The sequence below is a fragment of the Coregonus clupeaformis genome, unplaced genomic scaffold (assembly GCF_020615455.1).
Source record: "Coregonus clupeaformis isolate EN_2021a unplaced genomic scaffold, ASM2061545v1 scaf0010, whole genome shotgun sequence".
Taxonomy (NCBI): Eukaryota; Metazoa; Chordata; class Actinopteri; order Salmoniformes; family Salmonidae; genus Coregonus; species Coregonus clupeaformis.
The window spans coordinates 1,349,178-1,376,970 of record NW_025533465.1 but is presented as its reverse complement, the minus strand read 5'-3'; the positions used below and the strand labels follow the sequence as shown (position 1 = coordinate 1,376,970).

The window sequence follows — 27,793 nt, the reverse complement described above, 5'->3', positions numbered from 1 at the left end:
TTGCAATGTTTACTATGACACAAGCTAAACTAAATATTACTCCTAGTTTACACATTACTAAGATCACTTCATACTGCATGCCATTTGATAAAATCTCTAAGCATTTTGTATAAGGAAGTGCTAGCCAACAGTGGCATTTTTGCATGGAATAATCCTTTCTATATAATCCTAAATAGCATCATCAGGCACTTGACATTTCTGAAGCAGCCAGACCATGATGCCACCACATTGAGTGCATGCCAGACTGTCTCAAGGCCTGTACCTCTACTGATAATGACCCTGTAGCGCTCTAGGTCCACTGGGACAAGAATGAGAGGAATCCATAATACCGTCATTGACTCAGACCTCTGCAGTGCTGACGCACACCGCCACCATTGTTAACCTGTTTGATTCCAAAAAAGATACACACTTAGTTGTTACTTAAAAGCCACTGTGATACGATCATGTGGTCCAGCCAGCCAATAGAAACTGGACTACTTGATTACATTTTCAGTAAAGGGGTTGAGAAAATGAATAGCACCACTTATGTTACAATGATGGAATTTTGTCCCTATTAAGCTGAGTTGCCTCCGGTGGATGCGTCCTCCTCTTACGCACTAAACACCCCATTATTTTGCTGTAGGACTAGCGTGACGTACCAGAGTACCAGAGGAAAACAAAGTCTTGTGATTGTCACTTGAGACATACTCTATTGAAAAGGCTTTGTTTCCATGGTAAAAGAGCACAACACATTTTGTTGAACTGATATGCTTTTATTGGCCTTTCAGATTGTGTATGTAAAGACTCAATGTGGGAATAAAGGGACTGAAAAGGGATGACCATTCATAGTAGGTTACAAAATATTGTTACACAAAGACCTTTCATGAAAATATTTCAATAGATGGCACAATAAATGGCCTACTTATTAGATTCCTACTTAGATTGGCTACCTATTAGATTCAATTGTGCATTATTCAGGCTTTTATGAATGCATATTTTAGGCTACACTCTTAGAAAAAAAGGTGCTATCCAGAACCTAAAAGGTTCTAGGTATAACCATTTTGGGTTCCATGTAGAACCCAAAAGGGTTCTCCTAAGGGGACAGCAGAATAACCCTTTTGGAACTATTTTTCTAAGAGTGGATAGGATCAAGTTATTTCCTGAATTGAGTGAGCTGAGAAGGTGCACTGGCTCTGTCATCACCTCACAGAAACGTATTTGACCCAGGATACAGCCACAGTTCTATCATAGAGTCCCATGGAGGAACCACAGACGTCCATAGGTTATGACCTAAATAATCACAAGCCTAAGTGAGGTCACTGAACATATCCTGAACATATGCCCGAAAGCCTGTTCTCGAGTCATCTCTAATATGTTATACAGTGACTCAGTTGTACTGACTGAAAAATGTAGTCCATGGTGCTACCAGTATACGTTTTATGTAATGTCCTGTTTGAACAATGCCAAGACAAAGTCAGTCATGCTGGTGTCAAGGATGATGGATGCTTCTTGGAGTATGACACTTGGGTCATAATGGTTCTTAGCCAGATGAGTAGGTGAATAAGTACCTACTGACGCAGAGCCAGCATTGGGACTGGGAGAGGTATGGAGATGCCTTATCACTGTCACCTTCTGCAGAATGAGCTATGCTGAGCTGTTCTTTTAATAATATAATAATTGATGATTGTCTGTAGAACAGTTCATTCTGTTAATAGATGCTTTACTTGTGTCATTCAGAGAGCCGTGAGGGTCCACAGTTGACCATTAAAACCATTTATAACTGACTATATAGTTAAATAATCATATCTGCCCTGGCAGGCATAGTCACGCACAGGACTCATGTACAAAACTATTTTTATTTAAGTTTCAGAACTCCACAGGCACTTAAAACAGATCCACAAACCATATTCCCCCCACTGTCAGCTTCACACCATCTTATTTCATACCTTTACCACTCATTCCCTGGCAATTATAACCGAGAGCAAGCTTTGATATTTACTAAGGCATGGTTAACAGCATGTTCAAAAGGGGCTACAAATAGTACTGTATTAATGGCTTTGGTAATGACAAAGCGGAGAAAATATTGCAACAATTAAAAAGTAGTTATACATTTTATACTTGTACGTCTTAGTACTGCATGTTTTAAAATAATTGCGTAGGTTTCATACAAAAGTGCTGCTTCATCTAAATGTATAAAAATACTTTACTAAATAGATAAGTTCTGTGCTCACCTTCATGTAACACACTCCAAATAATATTCATAACAATGCATGCTCATAACATATTGGCTTACAGCTGGTCTGATTACAGTAACAGAACTATATTCAATAAGAACCACATTTGGTTGCCGGTTTTAGAAAATGAGGTCATCAAAATATACTTAAAAATAAACACTAAAACTGTGATTTAGTCCAAACCAAATACCTGAATGAAAATATGTCCTTGTAAGAAGCACTCTGCATGCAGCATTAAAATTCAATTTGGGATTTATACGCCTCACTCGACCAGAGGACGGCAGCAATTGTTTGGGCTTCTGTCACAACAGATTGCCACATAGGTACTGGATGAGTGACAGCATGAGGTCCTTGGCCAACCAAGTCTTTAAGGCATACTCCAATACACAATTACACACACCAGAGCTTTTGCCCTCATCCACACAACTAGGGAGAGCTCTACTCTGCTGGTTCAGGCTTGTTCTTCTTCTTCAGGATTTTGAGGAGGCGGTCAGACATCAGGTAGGGTCTCTCTGAACTGCCATCGTTCCTCTCCAGGTCCTCCACTGAAGAATCAAGGAAAATGTCATGAGACAAAAATATGAAATGATTTCAAAAGAAAAAAACTTGAACATTGTTACATTTCCAAGCAGGGGCCAGATCAGAACCAACTTGCAATGCATTAGCAAAGCTTCAAAGATAACACCAAGTTAAACAGAAGTACTTAAAGTCATTTAACATGTCATCCTACAAAACATCTAATTGACCGGCTTTTGACAGAATTGGTAAAGCTTGCCTAGTCGCAAAATGAAGTTAGTTACCTTAGCTTGTTTCCCCATCAACACCAATACAATGCAGAAAGAGTGAAGGGGAAAGTCAAATAACAGAAAGACTGATAGCTTTAATCAATAGCAGACATACTACCAACATGCATAATAGCACAAGAAAGGGAGAGAAAAGAGATACTGCATTCAGTTAATGCTCATAGAGCCTAGGAGTCAGTCTCCAGGACAGTGCTTCAAACAGACCTTGCTGACAGGCACACATTAAGGCAATGAGGGATCTGATTGCATTGCTTTACAGAACAAATGGCGCCGCTTCCCTCTCAAGTGGAACTAATACATTTCAGTATATACACAAAACTACATATGGCTTTTATATGTAATTGAAAATATCAACATTTTAATAGTGCACTGATAGCAGTAATACTAACGATGGTAGCATTGCAGAGCACCATCTTTTGAATGCTTTAACTGTAAACAATGTGATATCTGTAGGAGGTTCAATACATCAAACCAAAACGGATAGTTAGTAAATTAGGCATATTGTTTTCTATGGCCGACAGTGTTTCCCTTCTAGCAGGAAATCAACGTCAGAACTGCAACAGGTTCACATAAACATCAGTGGAATCTCTTTTTTCCAAGTCAATGAAACAACTATCATTTGCCAACTCCAGCCATTAAGAGCACAATACCACACTATATATAGGGAGAAGCAAAGACACTGTGGTCAAGCAGTTGACTGTTGTCCAAATTCAGGCTTTGATGTCAATCTACCAATCATGAACAGTAGCATGCCCATTTCTACAAGACAGATCTGCAGGTGGAGTTGGAGATCTCGTCCACAGTGTCTTTGCTACGACTACTCCTAAACTTCCTCGTCCTTCTCCTGCATCTGAGGTCGCTATTGTTTCAGCTGGACGTCTTGGTCGTCTGGCTGATGTGGTGAGGACTGGGTTGGCTCCTCTCTCTCTTCCACAGCCTTGTTCTCCAACAGAATGTCATTGAGCGAAGCTGACATGTAATACGGTCTTGCTGGAGAGCCATCATTTCTCTCCAGGTCTTCGCCTGTGTGTGTGTGTGTGTGTGTGTGTGTGTGTGTGTGTGTGTGTGTGTGTGTGTGTGTGTGTGTGTGTGTGTGTGTTAAATGGGGTCAAGGGATTGTTGATTAGAAAACAGGATGAAGGTGAAGGGTGGCATTAGTAAGGGAGATGGAGGAAAACAATATGAATTGAGAAGGGAGAGAAAGAGAGAAAGTCAGTCCAAATTCCCAGCAAAAGCACCCATTTACATTTTAATAGATCAACACCCAAACTTCCCCAATGCCTGCAACCAGCAAGTTAACAGTAGTCATAGATAGCTAGGTTAGGATCAATAACTTCGCAATAAAGCATCATGAAGAATACCAGAATAGCAATTCATAATTAGTGGCAGCCCAACACCATTAGCAGTGAAAGAGTTAATGAAGAAAGGGAGATGAGGGTGTTTCAGGACAACATGACCTTTAGACACATTTGGACATCTTGACTTCACAAAAAAGCCATTTAGTAAAGCTTTGAGATGTAAAAGAGTTGCCAACACGAGGCAGCCATTTCCTGAGTATACTGTACACACCATAATCTTTACCTTCTCACCACTGGTACCTTGTGTTTGTGGGTGAATTACAATGTGTAACGCAAGAGGGGTATGGTTCTACTGTTACTCACAGAAGCAGAGGAAGAGTGTGTCCACACACATGGCGTACACGCTGAAGAAGCCGTGGGCAATAAGGTAGGAACCAACCACCACCGTCTGAGGAGACAAACACACTCCAACCATTACTATACACAACACAGTAGGTTACACTCAGCTACATTTAGAGGATAGATTAAACGACATGTCTTTGTACATAACCCAGCAGACCCTGAGCATGGCTATGCTACTCACCAGGATGGGGACCCAGTAGTAGTGGAGGTTGGGGGCTGTGTTCTCAAAGGCCTTCACCCTCCCAGAGAAGAAGAAGAAAGCAAAGATACCTGGGAAACAGGAGGGAAGAGTTCTCAGACACACATCCAATAGCACAACTGGTTGACAACAGTGAGACGTAATCAAACTAAATACAATCACTAGAAGACTGGCCCTACTGAGTATGTTATTGTTCATCATGTTTCCTGTAGAAACAGCCTCACTTACCCACAAGCCCGACGATGAGGAGTTTGCCCAGGAACAACAGGAAGTCTGTCACCTTGTCCAGGACGGCAACCCTGCAAGTTCAAACAGTGATGCGTTGTGATGGATCATAGTCCATTTGTTATGTTCATTAAGTCAACACACAAACATTAATAGACGGCACACTCACTCACCTGATCATGTTCCTCATGAGGAGGAAGAAGGCATCTTTGGCAGACGTGCAGAAGTTCTTGCCATATATCGCCACCTAGAGGCAGCAGACACTCAAATTCATAATCAAGCACAAACCAAACATTTTCCCACAGTTAAAAATGTTACAGATGATCCAGGTGACAAATCTCATCTACAATTAATTATATCCAATATTACATGCATTTAACTGGATGACATTGGGCATAGCAGGTGAACACTAACAGCTGGTACACACACCATAATGTAGGCGTTTCTGTTGATGAACTTGATGAATTTCTCCAGGCACCAGAAGCAGCACTTGAGACAGCACAGCAGGAACTTAGTGCACTTATTTTGGGTTCCTTTAGGGGAGAACAACACAGTAGGGCAGAACCAATCATAGCCAACACAAGTACAAAAACAGCATTCATACAACTAGTGTATAGTATGATGAGTGTATACAATGACAGCTGTGTTTTAATATCAACATACTGCTAATACAGTATCTAAAATTAAAATAAATAAAAAACATAAAAATACAGTATCAATGCCTCACCTTGGAGCTTGTGGTCGATGTACTCCAGCAGAACCCTGATGATCTGGACGATGGAGAGGATGAGAGAGCCAAACGCCAGGGAACCTGTGTGATACCTGAGTAGGGAGATGAGGAGATGTCACTAACAAGATACCCTCATATGCAACATGTACATATCTGAACACCCAACTTGGTTAGGAACAGGAACGTAAACAGTCACACACACCTGAGTGATCTGCCAAGGGAAGAGAAGACGGGGAAGGCAGGCATGTCGTCAGGCTTGACGAAGGCCCAGTAGTAGGAGGCAAAGGCCCCAGCCAGGGTCATCTGACCCAGCGCCGTCACAAAGTTGGCACACCAGAAGAACAGGAAGACGTTGTAGAACTGCAGGCCGATCAGGTACTTGTGGTAGACCGTCTCTCCACCGTAGAAGGCAAACAGACACTTAGAATCTGGGCACTCAGCCTTCATACTGGAGGTGCTGAAGTTCTGGAGGAGACGGAGAGAGAAGAATCAACTGTTGACATTCTATACATTTTTATCATGGTGATGATCCAATGGTTGAATGTCTCTCCAATTAAGATCAGATTGTTAGATGGTGACATATTGTATTGGCTAACAGAAAAGCAAGACTCACAGCTGGCTCGCAGATTTTCCTGGAGTGATCGCAGGCCGTCTCATTGAACACCTTATAGATGGGCTGATTGGAGGTGGACAGGAACCTGGCCAGAGACTGTCAAGGACTACAATATGACCCAGAGAACTACAAATCCCAGCAAATACACATCCATCATTCAGAAGAGCATGTTGAGTTATTTAAGCCTATGAGTCATTTTTTCCAAACATGAAGGATACACAGCGGTGACAGCCCAGTAGGCGATGACCATGGACAGGAGGGCAAAGGTGAACAACGGGTAAAACAGGGCTGACATCACATGCCCAATGGCCCTGTAAACCAAACATCACAGTTTAGGACTACAAATGTCTTATCCAACATCTATGAATTACATCCCCCTTTTGACCACAATGATCTAGCCTTCATTTATCCGTTTCCCATACAATCTCATCAGAAAAGGCTGTAAGTGCAGAGAGCCCCCCCCGTTTCCTGACCTGCTGGCTTCTTTGATGAGAGCGATGGCGATGAGGATTCTATTCCTGAGGAAGATAAGCAGCAAAATGATGATGATCTCCACAATGGCCAGAATAATAACTAAGAGAACAGGAGGGAGAAAAAGCATAAAAACAAATGGAGAATTCAGTCACAGCCATTTAGGGGTCCTTAGTAGCAGTTTATGCTTGCGATAACACTGCAATGCATTATATCTAAGGGTTTAGAAAAATGACCTGGCTAACATTGATCCTGCTTCGTGATATACAGTATAACTAATGTATTGGTCCAGTTGTATCCCTCCTGAGCCACATTTGCTGTAAGGTTGAGAGGAGGTAAGTGGGGAGACTTACTGAAGGCCAGCCATGTCTGTCTGATATGCAGGTACACAGAGAAGTCTGTCTGGAAGCCCAGGTCCTTTAGAGTGACATTAGAGCCTGCCTCTGACTTCAGGCTAACATACTCCATGGAGCAGTGGAAGATGCCTATGGTGCAATACAGAGCATGGCCACAAGAGGGAAGTACAGCATTTAGATAGGGAGGTGGGAAAGGGCACAGGTGATGCTTTGTTGATTATAGATAGTTTATATATAGTTTATATAGAGATTTGAACATTAAGAAACAACTCAAAATGACCCTTCTGTTTAACTGGTCTTTACCGTATCCAATGACCAGGATCACCATGACGATCATGACCCACACCATGATCCCTGCCAGGTAGCGCAGGAGGATGATGAAGAGGAGACTGACGAGCATGGCAATCACCAACCCTCTGAACACCGACACAAAGACAGACTTAAGTGGCTACGTTACGGACTCGTCACTGGATCAAGTGCTTTGGAATTCAGTTGACTGCGTGGTAAATGACCAGTGTGAACGTATTACTGCACAATAGTGTCAAAGGGAAGATGCTGACTTACATTAGGATCCAGTACCAGGACTGGGTGTAATCCTCAAAGATCTTCATGGCCACTTGTCGAGCCTCAATGACCACTGTGGCATTCCTATAGAAGACAATACAGTGACCAACGCTGATTGTAGCACTAGCACCCATCAAAGGAAAACATTATGCAAATTATGTTTATCTGTGGACTCACTTGACCCCCGCCAACAGATCTTTGGCATCTCTAATGTTCCCCTCCCCATCATCAAACTTGGAGTTATTTCCCACAGTGATCTCCCCTCCCTTCTTCTGGCCCAGGGCAGGGAAGCACCTGCGGGTGACTGGAGGAAGGGGAATGGTGGTGAAGGAGAAGACACAGGATAATGAGGGAGAGCAGCTAAAACAATGTCTTTCACTTTTTTCAAATTCCATAAATGGGGAGGATGGGCTGGTCAGATGGAGGGTTGGAGTTCAACTCAGAGGTCTGGAAGATGGGCAGGTAGACAGGATAGAGCCGTACTTACAGGGTTTACTTGGCATCAGCATGGCAGGACACAGGCCAGAACTCAGGATCTGTGTTACAGTCTAAAACACACATGAACAACCAGCACTTAGTATCTCAACCATTGGTGCAGCAATGTATATTCAAAGTTTGAATTGTTCATACTAAAACTGCCACTGGGCACACAATTATTTTTGTAGAACAAAACACATCATCACATTCTTGACATTTTAGTGACATTGGAAACCAAGGAATCTTGACATTGTCATCCATGTTGATTTTGGAAAACTACTATACCACCTAGCTCAGTTTCCTCTTCACATGCTACTCACCAGCCCCTCTAGACCCTCCTTGCAGAAGTTCTTATAATACTTAAAGTCCTCTTTATTGGTGTAGGCCTTGAGGAGCGTCATGAACTTATCAGGACATTTCTCCACACACATCTGATGGCAAAAGAAATGTCACCATGAGACAAGATAATACAAGTGCATACGCATACATAAATAACATGGTGTTCAAGAATGTATCAAGTGAAAACCAACAGAGGTTCAGGTCACCTGTGTGGTTGGGCACTGAAACTCCAGCAGCACCATGGGACTGGCACACTTCATGATGTTGAAGTAGAACAGCAGGGACTTCTTCCTACAATACACACACAACCAGTTGTTCAGAGAACACAAGAGCAGTGTTGGGTAAGACAGGTTTAAAGAGAGTGAATGACCAGGGTGGAATGATTGAGACAACCAACACACAACACATGTGAGTGTTAGTGATTGTTTGTGTGTTATGTATTCCACTGTATGAATGGTGTGGGCAGAACTTACTCCAGAGGAGTGCCTGCCTGCCCACAGAACTGTCCTCTGCTGTCCGTGGGGTAGATCACCTTCCTGGGGTCTCCCTGGGACCAGGCTAGGGGAGAAGGGAACCATCAACAACAATGATACAGACACTCTCAGACATGCTTTAGGTGACCAGCACTCTGACCAGCACTCAGGGTATACCCAAGTCCTTAATATGGGGTCAGGTTAGCTTGTTTGTGCCTACAGGACACATTCACTTACCAAGAATTCCCACTGCAAAGTAGCCCAGTATGCAAATAATGAAGAGGATGCAGCATACAATATCAGTGCAGCCCCTAGAGTAAAGCGAGAGGGAGATATGGAAACGTTATGGGACCAGTAGTTTTTAGATGCAAATTATGTGCCATCCTGACTACATGCTGTGGATGAACTGGTAATCCTCTCTCACCTGTTATAGATGGGGCCTTTGAAGGTGGGGTCATGCTTTCTTGGTTCACCTAGATGGAAAGAACACACAGTAGGAATACCATTTCAGATGGTAAATGGCTTGCAGCGTAGAAGTTGAATGAAAGTGTACACACTGGTATCATTGCAGGGTTGTCAGAAGAAATGTAATATCCAAGATGCACTTTGCACCTAGACACTGTTCCATGTGAGGGAGTCTGGCTCCTAGTGATATATTTCATGGGGTAAACAGAGTGGATTGCCCACGCATCGACATTCTGCTCCCTTTACTGTTTGTCAGATTACTTTTCCCTCAGGGCAGACACGCCTGGCAACCTTACAAATTCCTTTGTAGTGACTAGGCAGCCCTTCTAAAACATGAGAACCTGCAGGTACCACAACACAGCCACCAGAGGTCAGCGACTGTGTGGGCACAACCTATTAATCAAATCACATTTTATTTGTCACATGCTTCATAAACAGGTGTAGCCTACAGTGAAACGCTTACTTGGGGATCCTTTTCCAACAATGCAGAGTTAAGATACAGGTACATTTTTTTTTTTAAACACATAGAAATTGTGAAACGAGGAATACATACACAGTGAATACCCAATAACAATAACGAGTAAAATATAACATTGTTATATACAGGAAGTACCACTACCGAGTTGATGTGCAGGGGTACGAGGTAGCCATCTACATCACAGGTGGTTGGTGGCACCTTAATTGGGGAGGACGGGCTGGAACGGAATACGTGGAATGGTATCAAATACATCAAACATGGTTTCAATGTGTTTGATGCCATTCCATTTGCTCCATTCCAGCCATTATTATGAGCCGTCCTCCCCTCAGCAGCCTCCTGTGATCTACATATAGGTAGGAGTAAAGTGACTAGGCAACAGGATAGATAATAGACAGTAGCAGCAGCATGTGGTGAGTGTGAATGTGTGTATGTCTCCTTCAGCCAATGCTACATTTGATTGCCAAGGATATAGGATACACAAATGACAGATTACCCTTTTCATCAGTATTGATTACTTCTTAAAAAGGTAAATGTTGATTAATGACATGAAAAGGTAAGGTAAAAAAAAGTTTGTTCTTGTTAATGTTTCGTGATTTTCTTAACTTGATAACATCCCCCAAATTAAACTAGGCTATAAACTAGTGAACAATATTCTCTCCCTTTCATACAGGCACACCCAATATAATGTGTAACCTGGATCTGAACCCTGGGGATCCAAAGGGGTAAGGAGGAGCAGAGACAGTACACTCTCCACATCTGCTATCAGCCCACATAGATCAAGGTAAACTACGGTTACTGTACAAGGAGGGAGGGGATATTTCATGAGCAAACATCATGCACTCATTGCCAGTTCTAAATCCTCAGACGACCAAAAGGAGACATTGTCAACTACATTTAGGCCTAGATGAGAAAGAAAAGGATACGGTTATCATAATCAGTCAGAAGTGCTCAAGTTGAGCCATAGTGAATCTCAACCTCACATAACATCAATAATCACAGTCTTAAGAAGAAGGCTGAACCACTGGGTCTAGGCTAGAGACTATAGAGTATGACGTTCTGCATGGCGGCCATTAAAAATGCAGAGCAGTGGTCAGGGTGCTATTGCAGCATGCATTATAGTGGACCTGCCCCCAGAGAACATAAATCCACTGGACACAGCAGGTCTTAGGCACAGAGATAGAGTCTGGATGTTAAAGTGTTAAATGGGCATAATCAGCCTGAGGTGCCCTTGAAAGATATGGGGGAGACAGCTTGCAGAGGGACGTAGACTGGAGCAACGTGCGGAAACATTTGCCCAAAACAATGGCTGACATATTAATTTATATTTTATCAGGGCTGAAAACAAATGTTTCCTGTCAATTTTTCAGTCCAGTCCTTATATACAGTGCAGCAGCATGTGATAAATGAGAGAAAACATTCTGATACAATGTTTGCTTGCATTTCTCTACACACCTGTATAATCAGCAGGTTTAACCCACACCCATTCTCAGCCATGTTGTCATAATGCCGATACTAGAGCTCTAGTTTCACCCAGTGCCGCTCTTCTCCAGAGACAAATGACACCACCTTTTAACAAGCTCCAACTGACAGATTCGTTAGAAAATTCCAGCAGTGACAAAAGTTATATCCCACTTCAAGAACAAACTTAAGCTACAAACAAACCAGCCATCATAAAAGACACAAACAGGTTTTGATATGGTTGAAAAAGGTAAACCACATAAACTCTAGTGAAACTAAAACCAAGATTGAGGAATTAGAAGTTACCATGCTTTCCATAATAGGGTTGCTCCTCAGGCATCTTTAAATTCCTTTCTGGTAGTCAACTTATGAATGACCAGAAAACTCGGCTTCTTCTTCTTCAGCCCTTTTTTACTTCACTTCCTTTTCCTGCCAACTGGTGTGTTTCAAATGTGCGTGTGAGAAAGACAGGTATTGTGGGGAGAAACTTGTCCGACCTGTCTGCAACAGCTCTGAGCACACCCCTGTTCCTCAGAGTCCACCCACTGTTTCCCACCCCCCAACAGCTGCCTAACTCAGATCTCTGGTCCACCTGTTCATTTCTCTCTTTCTCTTCCCCTTTCCCTCCACACAGAGCTCTTTTTATGTGTGTCTCTCTCACTCTCTGCCTTTGTTCCTGGCTTTCTCTACCTCTTTCACTCGCTCTCCCCAGAGTTTGGTCAGGTAGCTCACCTACAGGGAAGGGTGGAGCACAACTGAGGCAAAATGGGTGGAAACAATTCCTTGTTTTTCACTACACTGACTCTCCCCTCCCCCCTATGTGAAAGAGCTGCTGGATATCTTTGCGGATCCCAAGCAAACTACACAGGAGTGATCAAAAGCATGTGTTTGGGAGAAAAACAAAAGAGCTGTTTGCTAGCCTTGCTTGCTTCCAATTGTGTGCACTAGAGACTGATGAGACTCAGGTGTGCTGGTTATAATACTGGATAGATGAGCGCATTAATCAAGAGCTCCACCCCTGAAGCTATTTTGACTGTCAAATGAACACAAAGCTATATTTTGATACCTTATTTAACTTCTAGAGCTATCTTAAACTGCATTTACACAGCCAGTCCAATTCTGATATTTTTTCCACTAATTGGCCTTCTGACAAATCAGATCAGCTCTGAAGAAGATCTGGGCCCAGTGTTGGTTCTAATGATAAACTCAGCCTTAAGATGCTTTTGGGAAACCGGGCCCTGATGTGAAAGATCTGATGTGATTGGTCAAAAGACCAATTAGTGGAAAAAAGATCAGAATTGGGCTGCCTGTGTAAACGCAGGCTTATCTTCTATGTTTGAAAAATTATTGTCACACCAGGGCTGCGTTCAGTATGTTTTTATGTTCTGAAACATTCAATTGAACGGAAACAGTGATGTGCTGAACGACCAGGTGAAAAGGGAGGTCGGTTGGGGAACGCTATATCATGGCCTCTGCCCTTTAAATACGTCACTCATTGCATCAAGGCACGACTCGCCACACCCACCAAACGGGAGCAAATGTACCTCAAAGTCTGTTAAAAAACATACAAGAACGTTTTGGGGAAATGTGTAATTCAGTACTAACCGTTCTGCAATTTAGCAAATGTTCAAGCAAACTGAACGCACCTCTGCCCAATGGATTATTCACAAGGTGCATTCAATTCAAAGCTGCTCCTTAGGCGGTTCATTATAGCCAAAGATTGCCTATTACATAGACATGTGACCGCTCTAACAATGGAAATACATGTCCTCAAACATGGAAGGCAGGCAGGAGGAGGAACCATTTTAGCCAATGAGAGGGTAGATAAGCGTGTGAACAACAGGCCATAGAGATAGATAGAGGACTCATCTTTGTATCTGTGCCATTATAGTGTCTCTGACAGCATGGCATCTCCATTTTAAAGTAGTACATTTTCTTCTTCTTCATTGGCTGATTGCTTCCAACTCATAGGAATCCCCACCCAGTTGACTACTTTAAAATGGTGGAAGCCCTCAATCCATCAGGGCTTGACATAGCTTTTAGCGAAGTAGGTCAGGGCCCGTATCCTTAAAGATTCTGAGAATCCTCTCAGAGAGCTCCTAACTTAACCTAAAAATTCCTTGCCAGGAGTTTTAGCTTAGAAGTGATTCCAGAACATTTTCAGTGAACTCTGAGCCAGGAATGGATGAAAAATCCTATCTTAGTGAGGAGGTGTGGTTGACCCCGTTGCTAGGTATGAGTCATCATTTCAAAAGCCGTGATTGGTTGATCCTACAAGTTTGATGAAAATGAACTTTTGGTGATAATGAGCAAAGGATGTACCCTCAAATCAATAAACATAATTATACACTCTAATCTTATGCAGACTATAATTGTAAATAATATTTCACATTCAAGAAAATATCTGGAAAATGAATAGTAAGCTGTAGGGGTTATAGCCTAACATTAGAATCTAAAATATGTGAAAATTTAAGCTCATTACACCCTGTTCAAATAATGATTTGTGTCTCATTTGCTCATATTAATATCCTAGCTGGCATATTTTGTACTTTCACTTCCATATGGACCCCATTGAAAACAAGATGGCCTATCTCAAGGGGCTGTCCTTAATGAAGTAGAAATTGCAACGTTACAACTCAGTGTGAACTTAACGAGGGTAACACAGCTCAGCTTTTAACAATGTCTGTGATTGCTGGCTGGTCTATTTATGAAGGCTTGTTAACAAATATCCTACAAACACAGAAAATGGAGAAAAAAGGAATCGCAAGCCGAACTGGACTGAGGAGCAAGGTTTGTTGCTGGCCCAGTTGGTGAACGAACATAAAGGTATGTTACGAGGAAAATTTGGCCCAACTGTCACTAGCCAAGGCAAGAGGCGCGCCTGGGACACAATATCCCAAACAATCAATGCCTCTTTTCCACTGGTGGTGCGGACAGGCGACGATTGTGAGAAAAGGTGGTATGTGCTGCAGTCCAAGGCAAAAGATGAGATTGCAGCACACAAGCGGGAATCCTCACTCACAGGTGAGCAAAATACTATGGCCTACCACATAATCTGGCAATTTGCTCCTGCTGGCAAAGTTAATTTACATGCCTAAGTACTGTGTTCATTGACTGTTTCTTTCTAGGGGTGGACCACCTGCAAAGCGGCTGTCCCAGGTGGCCGACACTGTCTTTCAAGTCCTGGGACACTCTGAGGTCAGTGTCACCGGGCTGCCAACAGGCATTGACACGTCAATGATGCAGGCCCTTGAAATGCAGCAAAGGTAGGACACAGGGTTATTCATATCAACAGTGTTTATTCATTGCAGAAGCCATTTCATGTGTTATCCATGCTCATTGTATTAAATTAATTTAATCAAAACAATAATTAAACTAGGCCTATGTATTTCTGTAGCATGGAGCCATCACAAGAACCGGGCCCATCAAGTTTGCCGCCTGAACCATCTGCAGCTGCTACTCAGGATAGCCCGGCGGATCAAACACCATTCCCATCCGCAGCACCTGCTCCGTCAGCATCCCTGCAGGAGAGAAGATTGCAACTCACAATTGATGTGTTTGAACAACAAAAAAAAGTCCTTTCCCTTCAGGAGGAGTACTACCGCCTTAAAATTGAACACCTAAAAAATAAACCATTTAGAGATTGTGTTCTGTGTCTTGCATTTAACAGTTGCAGGTGATGTGCAGTAAAAACGTGGTAGTTCTTAATACCATCACAAGTTCTCAAATGACATGGGGCTACAGCTTGCCTGAAATGTAAATTTGTGAAGTTTGCCCTGTAAGGCAGTCCACTCTGGGCTAGGTTCCCCTGTGGAATGTGAATATCTTCTTCACCACCATCCTCATCGTTGTCTCCATCCTCATCCTCATCGCCATCCTCCAGAGGTTCTGCAATCTGTCTAACCTTGCAAATATTGTGTAATATTGCACAGGCTATGATGAGTTTGCTGACTTTTTCAGGCCTCAGCCGCACCTCTCCGTGGAGAACATGAAAGCGCCTCTTAAGCTGGCCTATGCCACGCTCCACCACCGCTCTTGTTGTCTTGTGGGCCCTACAATAGAATACAGACCTTTAATTATTTGATGGAAATATTGCACTACTTGGATGCTCTAACATATTGCTTGCATTTCATTTCCATGATTTTTGTATTGTTTGGCTTACCTGTTATAGTTTAGTTGGGGCCCTTGGCGTGGCTGGAGGTAAGGTGTAAGGAGCCATGGTTTGCATGGGTAGCCACTGTCCCCTAACAAGTGGCAATTAGCTGGCACATAGCGTCTCTCAAAAAGCTGTCTGATGCCACTCTCGGAGAGCATTCTCGCATCATGTGTGGAGCCTGGCCATTTAGCCACAATGTCCAAAATCTTCCAGGCCGCATTGAACACTATTTGCACATTGATGCTGTGGAAATTCTTCCTGTTAACAAAGACAGCCTCGTCCTCTGATGGCGCAATTATTCTCACATGTGTTCCATCAATTACACCCACAACGCCAGGGAATCCTGCAATGTCCATAAATGCCCTTTTATGTGTGTGTAAAGTGCGGGCATCCAGCGGGAATGAAACAAATTGTGTCACAATATTAGGTTGTGACAAAGCTGTCAGTGTTTGGGTGATGACTCTGCTGACGGAGGATTGGGACAGACCCAAGTCATCACTGCTGCATTGTTGCATTTTCCCTGTTGCCAAATACCTCAGGGTTGTGATTACTTTCTTCTCCGGTGTAATAGCGTTGTGGCGTCGAGTTGGTGAAGTAATTGCATCTCTAAGGAGATCCACCACAAACATGATTCCTGCACGATCCAATCTGTAGCGTCTCAATAATTCCCTGTCATCCAGTGTTTGCAGGACATCTCTCCTGCCTCCTCTGTTGGCCATTTTGTGCAGCTGCTTAGGGTAACTCCTAAGCCACTAAAGTCCTCTTCCCTGCTCTTAGCAGATCTCGCCTTAGGAGCCCTTTTAAGCGCTAGGACTCTTGAGGAATAGCTTTTATATTAACTGGGATTTTCGTGTCACTTTTAGGGGAAATTCTAAGAAAACGTCATGCCTCTGAGAATTTTCTTAGAATTTGGCCGCTAGGAGCCACTTTTTGCACAAAAATTCTTTAGAGATACGGGCCCAGATTTTTTACTTGTCCGAAAGCTCAAGCCACTTGTCCACCCCCCCCCAAAAGGTTGGTAACACAAAAAGGTGACAGAAAATTGTTTTGTATTATGCAAGGAACCACTTCACAAAATAACATTCATTATTATCACTGGAATTGGCAATGGAAGGCTGCTGGTCTGATCCCATGTATTATATAGTATCTCCTGCCATTGTGGCTTTGAGCAAGGCACTCAACCCCCCCACAAAGTAAAATACTGCACTGATAGGCTGCTGTATAAAACACATGTGGTCCGTCAACCCTCCATCTGGAGAGCTACTGGGTGGCAGGCTTTGATCCAACCCTTCTCAAACACACCACTCAGCTTATCAAGGTCCTGTTGAGCAGCTGATTTTTTACAATGTGGTGTGTCGAGCAGGGCTGGAGCAAAAGCCTGCACACCCAGTAGCTCTCCTGGAATCTCCTGGAGGATGGTTGGCCACCCTGCCACATTACAATTACAACCAAATTATTTTTATGTCTTTATAAAATAATTCCCTCAGCAAAATAAATAACAATATAGGGATGAGGTAGTTGGGTGGGCTAATTTCAGATGGGCTGTGTACAGGTGCAGTAATCGGTAAGGTGCTCTGACAACTGATGCTTAAAGTTAGTGAGGGAGATAAGAGTCTCCAGCTTCAGAGATTTTTGCAATTCGTTCCAGTCATTGGCAGCAGAGAACTGGAAGGAATGGCGGCCAAAGGAGGTGTTGGCTTTGGGGATGACTAGTGAGATATACCTGCTGGAGCGCAGACTACGGGTGGGTGCTGCTATGGTGACCAATGAGCTAAGATAAGGCGGGGATTTGCCTAGCAGTGATTTATAGATGGCCTGGAGCCAGTGGGTTTGACGACGAACATGTAGTGAGGACCAGCCAACAAGAGCGTACAGGTCACAGTGGTGGGTAGTGTATGGGGCTTTGGAGACAAAACGGATGGCACTGTGATAGACTACATCCAATTTGCTGAGTAGAGTGTTGGAGGCTATTTTGTAAATGACATCGCCGAAGTCAAGGATCGGTAGGATAGTCAGTTTTACGAGGGCATGTTTGGCAGCATGAGTGAAGGAGTCTTTGTTGCGAAATAGGAAGCCGATTCTAGATTTAACTTTGGATTGGAGATTCTTAATGTGAGTCTGGAAGGAGAGTTTACAGTCTAACCAGACACCTAGGTATTTGTAGTTGTCCACATACTCTAGGTCAGACCCGTCGAGAGTAGTGATTCTAGTCGGGTGGGCGGGTGCCAGCAGCGTTCGATTGAAGAGCATGCATTTAGTTTTACTAGTGTTTAAGAGCAGTTTGGAGGTTTCTTAACACAGTGTCCAAAGAAGGGCCAGATGTATACAAAATGGTGTCGTCTGCGTAGAGGTGGATCTGAGAGTCACCAGCAGCAAGAGCGACATCATTGATATACACAGAGAAAATAGTCGGCCCAAGAATTGAACCCTGTGGCACCCCCATAGAGACTGCCATAGGTCCAGACAACAGGCCCTCCGATTTGACACATTGAACTCTATCTGAGAAGTAGTTGGTGAACCAGGCGAGGCAGTCATTTGAGAAACCAAGGCTATTTAGTCTGCCAATAAGAATGCGGTGGTTGACAGACGTGAATGCCTTGGCCAGGTCGATGAAGACGGCTGCACAGTACTGTCTATTATCGATCGCGGTTATAATATCGTTTAGGACCTTGAGCGTGGCTGAAGTGCACTCATGACCAGCTCGGAAACCGGATTGCATAGCGGAGAAGGTAAGGTGGGATGCTGATGATACAGACAGATTATGGTGAGCTGTGAGCTGTGTTTGGGAAATGGGTATTGATGAGAAGCTTCTGTTGGAATCCCCCCATACTCTTTCCAGGCAGTATTGTTACTTGTTTTGGCCAATGGGGTAGCCTATGTCATTCTGGTAATTGGCCAATTTTCCATTCATTACAAGTTAGTGAGAGAAAGCAAAGGATCCCTCTGTCTTCATTTTCTGTAAAACCCTACTGGCCCCATTATTACAAGCACAGTAGCAGACTGTTTACAAGCTACAAGCACAAAATAGCAAATCAGCAACAGTCTCAATATCTCGATGGGCTATGCACAGGGAGGATATTTCACCCTGCAAGAGTTGGATCTCCACTGAATACATTATAGGGGTATGACATAAATTCCCACATTTCAGTGTCACATTTTCTCTACAACAACTTTAAAGCTTGAGAAAAGATATACAAAAAACTACAGTACATTAGGAACAAGAGCACAACGTGGTATGCTGTTGGGGAAGCAAGGTGAGTGGGAGTGTGCTGTCATAGGCCCAGTCAGCTTTAATCCATTAATGCGTCCTTTCTTAAAGGGGTGCCTATGACCTCAGCTTCACTACATTCACTATCAGGACAAATGTTATTTGCTACATCAGTTGTTGTAATAACTTTATTAGGGTACACTACTGTAGCTAGATGTTTCCCAATAATCTGCACAAAGAAATAGATGTATCACTGTTTCTCTTGTGGAAAGAAAGCTAATTGTATAGTGTACTACACAAGGTCCAAGGCAGTTTTGCTTCTGGTTTTCCTGACCTTCAGGTATTTGCTTTGGAACATTTCTAGAGTTTCCTGAGTCGAGTTTCCTCTCATTAGTATCCGTCTTCCCTAGCCTCTCCTCCTCTCATAGTGAAAACGTCCATAAATAAAGTCAACCTTCCATGACATTCTTTATCTGTCCACCATGCCTGTATTACAGAATATAAAGTACTGTTGCTCATTTATGCAATAGATTATGACTATCATGCTGAATGTGTGTATGCACATATCCGGAGAGAACAGAAATAATGTATTTTGTTTGGGACTGGTGAACAGCACTGCACTTAAACAGTATGCACTTATCCAATGTGCACTTCTCCTGAGTCGACTACCATATACCCCTGAGAAAAGAGAAGCATGATGTCCTATCAACACAGTAGGCTATAGTAGCAGCTTCCCCTCCTCAGTCTGTCTCTCATTACAGTAAGTGCAGTAGTAGAGTGTTGATGGGTGCAGTATTTGTGACCGTTTCCCTCATAGAGAGTTTTCAACACCAAGATTAGACTGACATAACCAACAGTGTTGACTGCAGCAGATAACATAACTACTTCTGAGATTTCGAAACTAGAAATGGAGCCTTGTTGGTGGTTAGGGTAGGGAAGTGTGCCCTCTCTCCAAATATCTCTGCTGGTACAAACAGCATCCTCTTTATGGTCTGGATCAGGGTTGGAATTACAGAGCTGCCAGGTGGTGCTGGGCACACTCATAACAAACCAGGACACCCCCATAAACGTTACAAATATTAATGTTGTTCCAGTCTACTATTTTTTAGCGGATCCCCAAGAGTCAATATGTAATTCCAACCCTGCTCTGGACTATCATGCTAAACAAAACTCTGCTGTAACAATGAATATCTCTGAATATAAGATGCTCCTGAGTCCTAACCATCTCCTCTTGTTCAGTTTCCACTGTCTGAAGCCTGCTTGATAAACAGGCCCATCTTCCTGAGGAGAGAGAGTCACCTCTACGGTCTGTCTCCCTAATTGACTCCAGTGAGAGACTCTCTCAGAGACAACAGACAGCCCTTCACTGAAACAGACGCCCATGTCTTGTCTATGTTGTTTTCTCCATTGTGCTCATAGCAGAGATAGATAGGCCAGAGCCTCAGCACCAACCCATTAGACAACATCAATTAGATTACTTGGCTACGTTTTGATAACATTGACAAAGGAATCACGATTACATTCTCAAAAAGTCTGCTAAATGAATCTAATTTTCCAAAATAGTGCTCTATTTTTGTAACCCTTACTCATTGCTCTGGCTCAGCTACGGAAATCTACAAAACAATGCAGAATTCCAAAGAGTATAGGGTTTTTTCACCTTCCAAACATCCAGAAGTGACAGACCAGACAGGCTGTGGGAGGGCAGCCAAGTCCAACAGCCATGACTAGCAGTCTGAAAGAGGAAGGGCATGGCACACAAATAGACGGGGGTTCCTGATGGTCCCAGCAAGGGTGGTCCTATAACTTCTCTTCTCCTCTCTTCATTTCTCCTTCCCTAGGGGCATGCCACTAGGCACGGACGTCAATTCAACGTCTATTCCATGTTGATTCAACATAATTTCATTTAAATGACATGGAAATAACGTTGATTCAACTAGTGTGTGCCCAGTGGGATGCCTGTTCATTCAATACAGTTGTTGAGTAAAGTGACAATGTGGGAAGTGGTAACACTATGACAGCTGTTGTAATAGAAAACAGCTGGACTGGGCCTCAAATTTAAATGTTCATGAATAGCACAAAACTACATTATTGCTACACTCTTAGAAAAAAAGGTGCCATTTAGAACCTAAAATGGTTATTTGGCTGTCCCCATACTAGAACCCTTTTTGGTCCAAGGTAGAACCCTTTTGGTTCCAGGTAGAACCCTTTGAGTTCCATGTAGAACCCTTTACACAGAGGGTTCTACATGGAACCCAAAATAATTCTACCTGGAACCAGAAAGGGTTCTCCTATGGGGACAGCCAAAGAACCCTTTCGGAACCCTTTTTTCTAAGAGTGTAGCTAGACCTTGCCAGAGCTTGAAATAAAGATCAGAGAGACTCTGGATCAAGTTTCAAACCACTCTCCTAAATATATCTTATAATTACACATAATCTAAGACTGCACAGGGCTGTAGGATGTATCTGATCCTGTCAGTGTTCCTGTTATTGAGGTTTCCTGATATACGTTGGCCTGAAATTACTCCATGATGTAAAATGGGCATGGCTATGTTAGATCGCAGCCTAAATCCCACTGTGTATTTCTGAGGCAGTCCTATTGTACCATGAAAACCTGAATTAGAACCGTATGAATGCATCTACAACATTCGCACATGGGAGTCAGGGTCAAAGGAATGTTGAGCAATGCTGGAGGAGATATTGAAAACAATTTCTTCATAAAAACAAAAACGATACAATCTAAAACCAAGTGAGGGCTGTTCCTTTCTGCACTGTGGTAGCCTGTGTCAAACTCCCCAGAGTTACGTTTTTTGGCCTTCGCCTTCTTATGTGAAACCCTGACAGATTTCCATGAAATGCAGAAAGACTTCATTCGACTGCAAAACACACGCACAAGGAGCTTACAATGAAGAAGAAAAATAAAGGGCCTCTATAAGTCCTCTGTCTACCAATCATCACACTCTTTATAACCACACAAACACATCATTCCTGATTATCATTAAATATGCTTCCTACTGCTCAGATTCCAATACATCTGCACCTCCATCATTGTTTTCATTTAAGAGTACTACACCAAATTTGACAGTCATTTGGGAGAGTCATTTGAGTCACAATATAGTGCTAGAGGTCACTAACCCTACAGCTTTTCACAGAATGTCTTCAACTGTATTTCCTGCCAAGTCATAGCTTACTATACCCACAATGCAGTTTGTTGCTCAACTGTCTTTTCTTCCCATCAAAATCTTGCTCTCTTGTTGACCTGACTGCTTGTTTGTATGAGGGTTATAACACATTCCTAAATCCTGTATAGAGGGAAGAGGCAAACTGTGCTGTATACAAATAGTAGCCTATACTGAAGGTTGTAAAATGAGTATGCATTGTGCCAGGAAGAGTGGGAAAAGTCTCAGATAATGAAAGAGGGTTTTAAATAATAAATGAGTCATCATAAGACAGGCAGGGGAAGAAAAGGCTGTGTGCGGAAGAAAGAAGAAAAACAGCTTTCATATGGCTGGAGAGGGGAGACAGCTAACAAGTCAGCCATCAAACTCGCCTTATCCCTCCTCCATGTTTTTCACAGGGCCCAGCAAACCCCACATAAAACCAAAAAACGAGAGAACCTGTCAGTGTTTCTACATCTTGTGGACAGAGTTGACCCTGGAAACAATATTTTAGCTCACAACAAAGGGTTCCAGATGTTGGTGATGCTGCAGGGAAGTCTCAATTTGGAGTGAATCTCATCATTTCTTTCTTCTACTGGTTTTCACCATGCTATGCTGTACTAGAATTTCAATGCTATAGCTGCAGGTGGCAGTAGCATACCCCGCCATATGACTGGGTGTGCCACTACTAACACATTTTGGAGGTATATATTTTAAGTCCAAATTACAACTGTGGAGTCAGACTCTATCATTTTGACAGAGGTTGGCCTACTCCAGCAGAGATTCTTGCTCTTTTTAGGCAGCATAAATTAACTAAAGTATTATGAGAACATATCTTCAATGAAAACCCTTTCCCTTACATGAACAACAATTGTTTGGATCCATTAACATACCAATACCTTTTATATTGCAGGGAATAGCAGGTTTTTGTTGACAATAGCTGAAACAATACACACCGTATCTTCTCTAAATTCAGATTCAGACCTACCATGAGGCATTTATTTATTAACTAATCTATATTTGGAAAGCTGGTAAGTCATTCTCTAGAGAGCCATACCAGGCTGAGGAATGTAGCAACTGGACATGCAAAGGCTGAGTAGGGACACTAATATTTTCAGTTAATCAGTAGTAAACATGTAGTTTACTATTGTTAGGGTTAAACTGTAAAGTCTAAATCTGAGAATTTAAAGAATTTTAAAAGGTCACAGTCTATTTGAGAATCATATTGTATGATAATTTGAGATAGGCTACCGTATTTTCATTTGCATACAAGTGTGCATTTATTGTATGGAATGTTGTAGGCCCTTATACCACTAATTTCTCAGCAGTCTCATTGTTTGGCACAAGGATGAGACCTGGGCGGGGGCGTGTGAGAGGCAACAACAACATAGGCTAATCAAATGCAATCTGTAGGCTAGCCCAAAACAGAAGCGGACCAAGAGTCCCTATTATGCATGGGAATTATGGCTCAAATGGTGAGAGTCAATTTCCATTCGTCTATTCTCTGAAAAGGAGACAGGCAAAAAGTTGATTGAGTTAGGCTACTTCAACGGGGTAAATCAAATATGTAGTAGCCAAATGCTGAGTTTAATTGTTACATGCATCCAGCACACACCAATAAAATGTTGCACTCCACGATCCAGTCTTCTTGATATATGAAAACGAAACTATATGGGGCTGGTCAGCTTGCTATCCCAGGACAGTGAAAGCGCTGTTAAAGAGATATGGTAGCCTATTAAAAACTAAACAAGCTAACAACTTACCATACTTCGGTTTCTCACCCTCCAGTTCCATCATGAATTAGTGAGTCCACTTGTAAACTAAAATTGTAAGACTACATATATCATAATTTCCAGTCCAAATGGATAGCCTACGGATAAGGTTACTGCGCTGAAGTCCACTCCAAATCTGAACCGAACTCATAATATTTAGTGAGACGTTCCTTGGTTGAAAAAGTTCACCAACGAATGGCAACAAAACTTTGAATGACGGGCAAATGGACGAATCACTGGACGTGGGTGGGAGCACGATGACACACTGCTATTATAACGGTAAATCAACGTGACCATATCACATAGAGTATAGCCTATCTATTTATTTTCATATGCAGATCACAGGGACATGTTTTATACAGTATGAAACAGTGTGTCAAGAACAGAAAATATTTCCTACAATACTAAATAATCTGTGTCAGGACTTTAGTGGAAAAGCCGCTGTGAAAAGGGACTATGAGTACGATAAAGGTTAAGCCTTCTTGCTCAGTAATTTGTTTTATAATTTATCCGATGAATTGAGCTACACAAAAAATTTGTAAGAACTGTGTTGGAGGTGCAGTCAAGCTAAAATATTATTTTCAAAAGAGAGAAGAATGCTGGGATTGGTGCCTATCTATCCAACTCAGATGATTGGCAAACAATTACATTTTCATGACACTTTTGGGGGGCATCACATTGGCACCATATCAACGTGGCTATTGTTCAAACTCAATGTGTGACTGGCCTGGTAAAAATTCAAGAGACTATTGATTATAGATTCTATTCATTCATTCATAATTCAGCCTGGCAGCAGGCTACAACACACCATATCTTTTTTTTCTGTGTCAGCATGGCTGGTACCTTGAAGGTCTTAACTAAATGGGCATCTCACTGCAGGATTTCTTAGGGCCTTTCAACAGCACACTGCTTCTGCCAAGTATCACATAGGATTTAAGTGATTTTTTTCAATTATTAATTTAGTTAATTCTCATAGAGTTATAGACTGTTTTCTAAATGTGGGATGGGGAGGTGCATGTCTGGAATCAACATCTCTTTGCACATTTAATTAACAACAATCAGAAACAAACCTTCAATGAGCTTTGTAGAGTATTATAGCTCTATTATACTCTTATCATATTAGTGCATGTTACATTGTGCTCATTACACAAATGCCAATGTGCTGCACTCTGCTGGCATCTTAGAATAATATGAAAAATAGTCTCCTTTTGTGCTCCGGAGAAAAGGGCAAAGTCATGAAAGTGGTTGCTCAAGTAATCAGACTCTCGTGACTCAATGTTTCAATTGTTATCTACAGGCAACATCCCAAGTCATAGTCAAGTTAATGTATGCTATGATAAATGACAAAAGTTTTTATCAGCTTGATGGTAAAAAATTGAAGTGTGGAAAATGCATGGAGCCACAGGTCCATATGCAGTGGTGTAAAGTACATACAGTGGGAAAAAAAGTATTTAGTCAGCCACCAATTGTGCAAGTTCTCCCACTTAAAAAGATGAGAGAGGCCTGTAATTTTCATCATAGGTACACGACAACTATGACAGACAAAATGAGAAAAGAAAATCCAGAAAATCACATTGTAGGATTTTTTATGAATTTATTTGCAAATTATGGTGGAAAATAAGTATTTGGTCACCTACAAACAAGCAAGATTTCTGGCTCTCACAGACCTGTAACTTCTTCTTTAAGAGGCTCCTCTGTCCTCCACTCGTTACCTGTATTAATGGCACCTGTTTGAACTTGTTATTAGTATAAAAGACACCTGTCCACAACCTCAAACAGTCACACTCCAAACTCTACTATGGCCAAGACCAAAGAGCTGTCAAAGGACACCAGAAACAAAATTGTAGACCTGCACCAGGCTGGGAAGACTGAATATGCAATAGGTAAGCAGCTTGGTTTGAAGAAATCAACTGTGGGAGCAATTATTAGGAAATGGAAGACATACAAGACCACTGATAATCTCCCTCGATCTGGGGCTCCATGCAAGATCTCACCCCGTGGGGTCAAAATGATCACAAGAACGGTGAGCAAAAATCCCAGAACCACACGGGGGGACCTAGTGAATGACCTGCAGAGAGCTGGGACCAAAGTAACAAAGCCTACCATCAGTAACACACTACGCCGCCAGGGACTCAAATCCTGCAGTGCCAGACGTGTCCCCCTGCTTAAGCCAGTACATGTCCAGGCCCGTCTGAAGTTTGCTAGAGTGCGTTTGGATGATCCAGAAGAGGATTGGGAGAATGTCATGTGGTCAGATGAAACCAAAATATAACTTTTTGGTAAAAACTCAACTCGTCGTGTTTGGAGGACAAAGAATGCTGAGTTGCATCCAAAGAACACCATACCTACTGTGAAGCATGGGGGTGGAAACATCATGCTTTGGGGCTGTTTTTCTGCAAAGGGACCAGGACGACTGATCCGTGTAAAGGAAAGAATGAATGGGGCCATGTATCGTGAGATTTTGAGTGAAACCCTCCTTCCATCAGCAAGGGCATTGAAGATGAAACGTGGCTGGGTCTTTCAGCATGACAATGATCCCAAACACACCGCCCGGGCAACGAAGGAGTGGCTTCGTAAGAAGCATTTCAAGGTCCTGGAGTGGCCTAGCCAGTCTCCAGATCTCAACCCCATAGAAAATCTTTGGAGGGAGTTGAAAGTCCGTGTTGCCCAGCGACAGCCCCAAAACATCACTGCTCTAGAGGAGCTCTGCATGGAGGAATGGGCCAAAATACCAGCAACAGTGTGTGAAAACCTTGTGAAGACTTACAGAAAACGTTTGACCTGTGTCATTGCCAACAAAGGGTATATAACAAAGTATTGAGAAACTTTTGTTATTGACCAAATACTTATTTTCCACCATAATTTGCAAATAAATTCATTAAAAATTCTACAATGTGATTTTCTGGATGTTTTTTCTCATTTTGTCTGTCATAGTTGACGTGTACGTATGATGAAAATTACAGGCCTCTCTCATCTTTTTAAGTGGGAGAACTTGCACAATTGGTGGCTGACTAACTACTTTTTTTCCCCACTGTAAGTAAAAATACTTTAAAGGACTACTTAAGTAGTATCTTTACTTGACTTTACTATTCATATTTTTACTTTTACTTCAATACATTCCTAAAGAAAATAATATATTTTTTACTCCATACATTTTCCCTGACACCCAAAAGTACTCTTTAAATTTTGAATGCTTAGCAGGACAGGAAAATTGTCCAATTCACGCACTGATCAAGAGAACATACCTGGTCATCCCTACTGCCTCTGATCTGGGGGACTCACTAAACACAAATGCTTCCTTTGTAAATCATTTCTGAGTGTTTGAGTGTGCCCCTGGCTATCTGCCAATAAAATAAAATAAGAACATTGTGCCATCTGGTTTGCTTAATATAAGGAATTTGAAATTATTTATACTTTTACTTTTGATACTTAAGTATATTTTAGCAATTACATTTACTTTTGATACTTAAGTATATTTAAAACCAAATATTTTTTACTCAAGTAGTATTTTACTGGGTTACTTTCACTTTTACTTGAGTCATTTTCTATTAAGGTATCTTTACATTTACTCAAGTATGAAATTGGGTACTTTTTCCACCACTGTCAATATGTTCTGAAAATAGCTATGAACATGAGGTCAATGCATGAATAAAACCCTCTCATAGCCACGCCTTGAATCTGCACGCCCCCGCTAATAAACCAATCAGAGAATAGTCAAAAAATACGCGACAGCATGGAGAGACACTAGAAAGCAGCCATAGTGAGTGATGAAAAGAGAAACACAAAACTAACAGTAATTTACTTCCCACTATCAGTTCATAGTAATTTACTTCCCACTATCAGTTACATTTGGTTTCAGACATTCCATGAAAATGTTATTTTGTCATTCTAGCCTCCATTTGCCACACTCAAAATGGCGACAGAACCTAATCATTCCTG

General features: G+C 42.2%; 2 protein-coding genes and 1 long non-coding RNA gene across 6 annotated transcripts; 1 reads left to right on the top strand and 2 right to left on the bottom strand.

Annotated features, from left to right (window-relative positions):
- Window positions 1-1,816: 1,816 nt before the first annotated feature.
- LOC121551003 (choline transporter-like protein 2) lies at window positions 1,817-24,018 on the bottom strand. 4 transcript variants are annotated; one of them, XM_041863501.2, is made up of 22 exons: window positions 23,846-24,017; window positions 9,588-9,636; window positions 9,401-9,474; window positions 9,164-9,248; window positions 8,897-8,981; window positions 8,672-8,782; window positions 8,362-8,422; window positions 8,052-8,178; window positions 7,875-7,958; window positions 7,614-7,726; window positions 7,308-7,439; window positions 6,957-7,056; window positions 6,702-6,794; window positions 6,484-6,568; window positions 6,073-6,335; window positions 5,868-5,962; window positions 5,570-5,673; window positions 5,314-5,387; window positions 5,144-5,214; window positions 4,898-4,986; window positions 4,678-4,762; window positions 1,817-2,758 (listed from the first exon to the last, which is right to left on the bottom strand). In XM_041863501.2, the coding sequence occupies exons 1-22, from the start codon at window positions 23,877-23,879 to the stop codon at window positions 2,652-2,654; spliced, it is 2,121 nt and encodes a 706-aa protein (XP_041719435.2). In that variant the 5' UTR covers window positions 23,880-24,017; the 3' UTR covers window positions 1,817-2,651. The 4 variants fall into 4 exon arrangements, with proteins under 4 accessions (XP_041719435.2, XP_041719436.2, XP_041719434.2 ...); XM_041863502.2 differs by lacking the exon at window positions 23,846-24,017 and adding an exon at window positions 11,871-12,570; XM_041863500.2 differs by lacking the exon at window positions 1,817-2,758 and adding an exon at window positions 3,074-4,039 and having other exon boundaries at window positions 23,846-24,018.
- Window positions 14,687-15,210, top strand: LOC121564009. Its single transcript, XR_006000038.1, has 2 exons — window positions 14,687-14,830; window positions 14,962-15,210. It is a non-coding gene; the product is annotated as an uncharacterized LOC121564009 (long non-coding RNA).
- On the bottom strand, window positions 14,847-16,471 carry LOC123483022 (putative nuclease HARBI1). The gene is made up of 3 exons (XM_045212394.1): window positions 15,727-16,471; window positions 15,314-15,616; window positions 14,847-15,085 (listed from the first exon to the last, which is right to left on the bottom strand). The coding sequence occupies exons 1-3, from the start codon at window positions 16,437-16,439 to the stop codon at window positions 15,043-15,045; spliced, it is 1,059 nt and encodes a 352-aa protein (XP_045068329.1). The 5' UTR covers window positions 16,440-16,471; the 3' UTR covers window positions 14,847-15,042.
- Window positions 24,019-27,793: the final 3,775 nt, after the last annotated feature.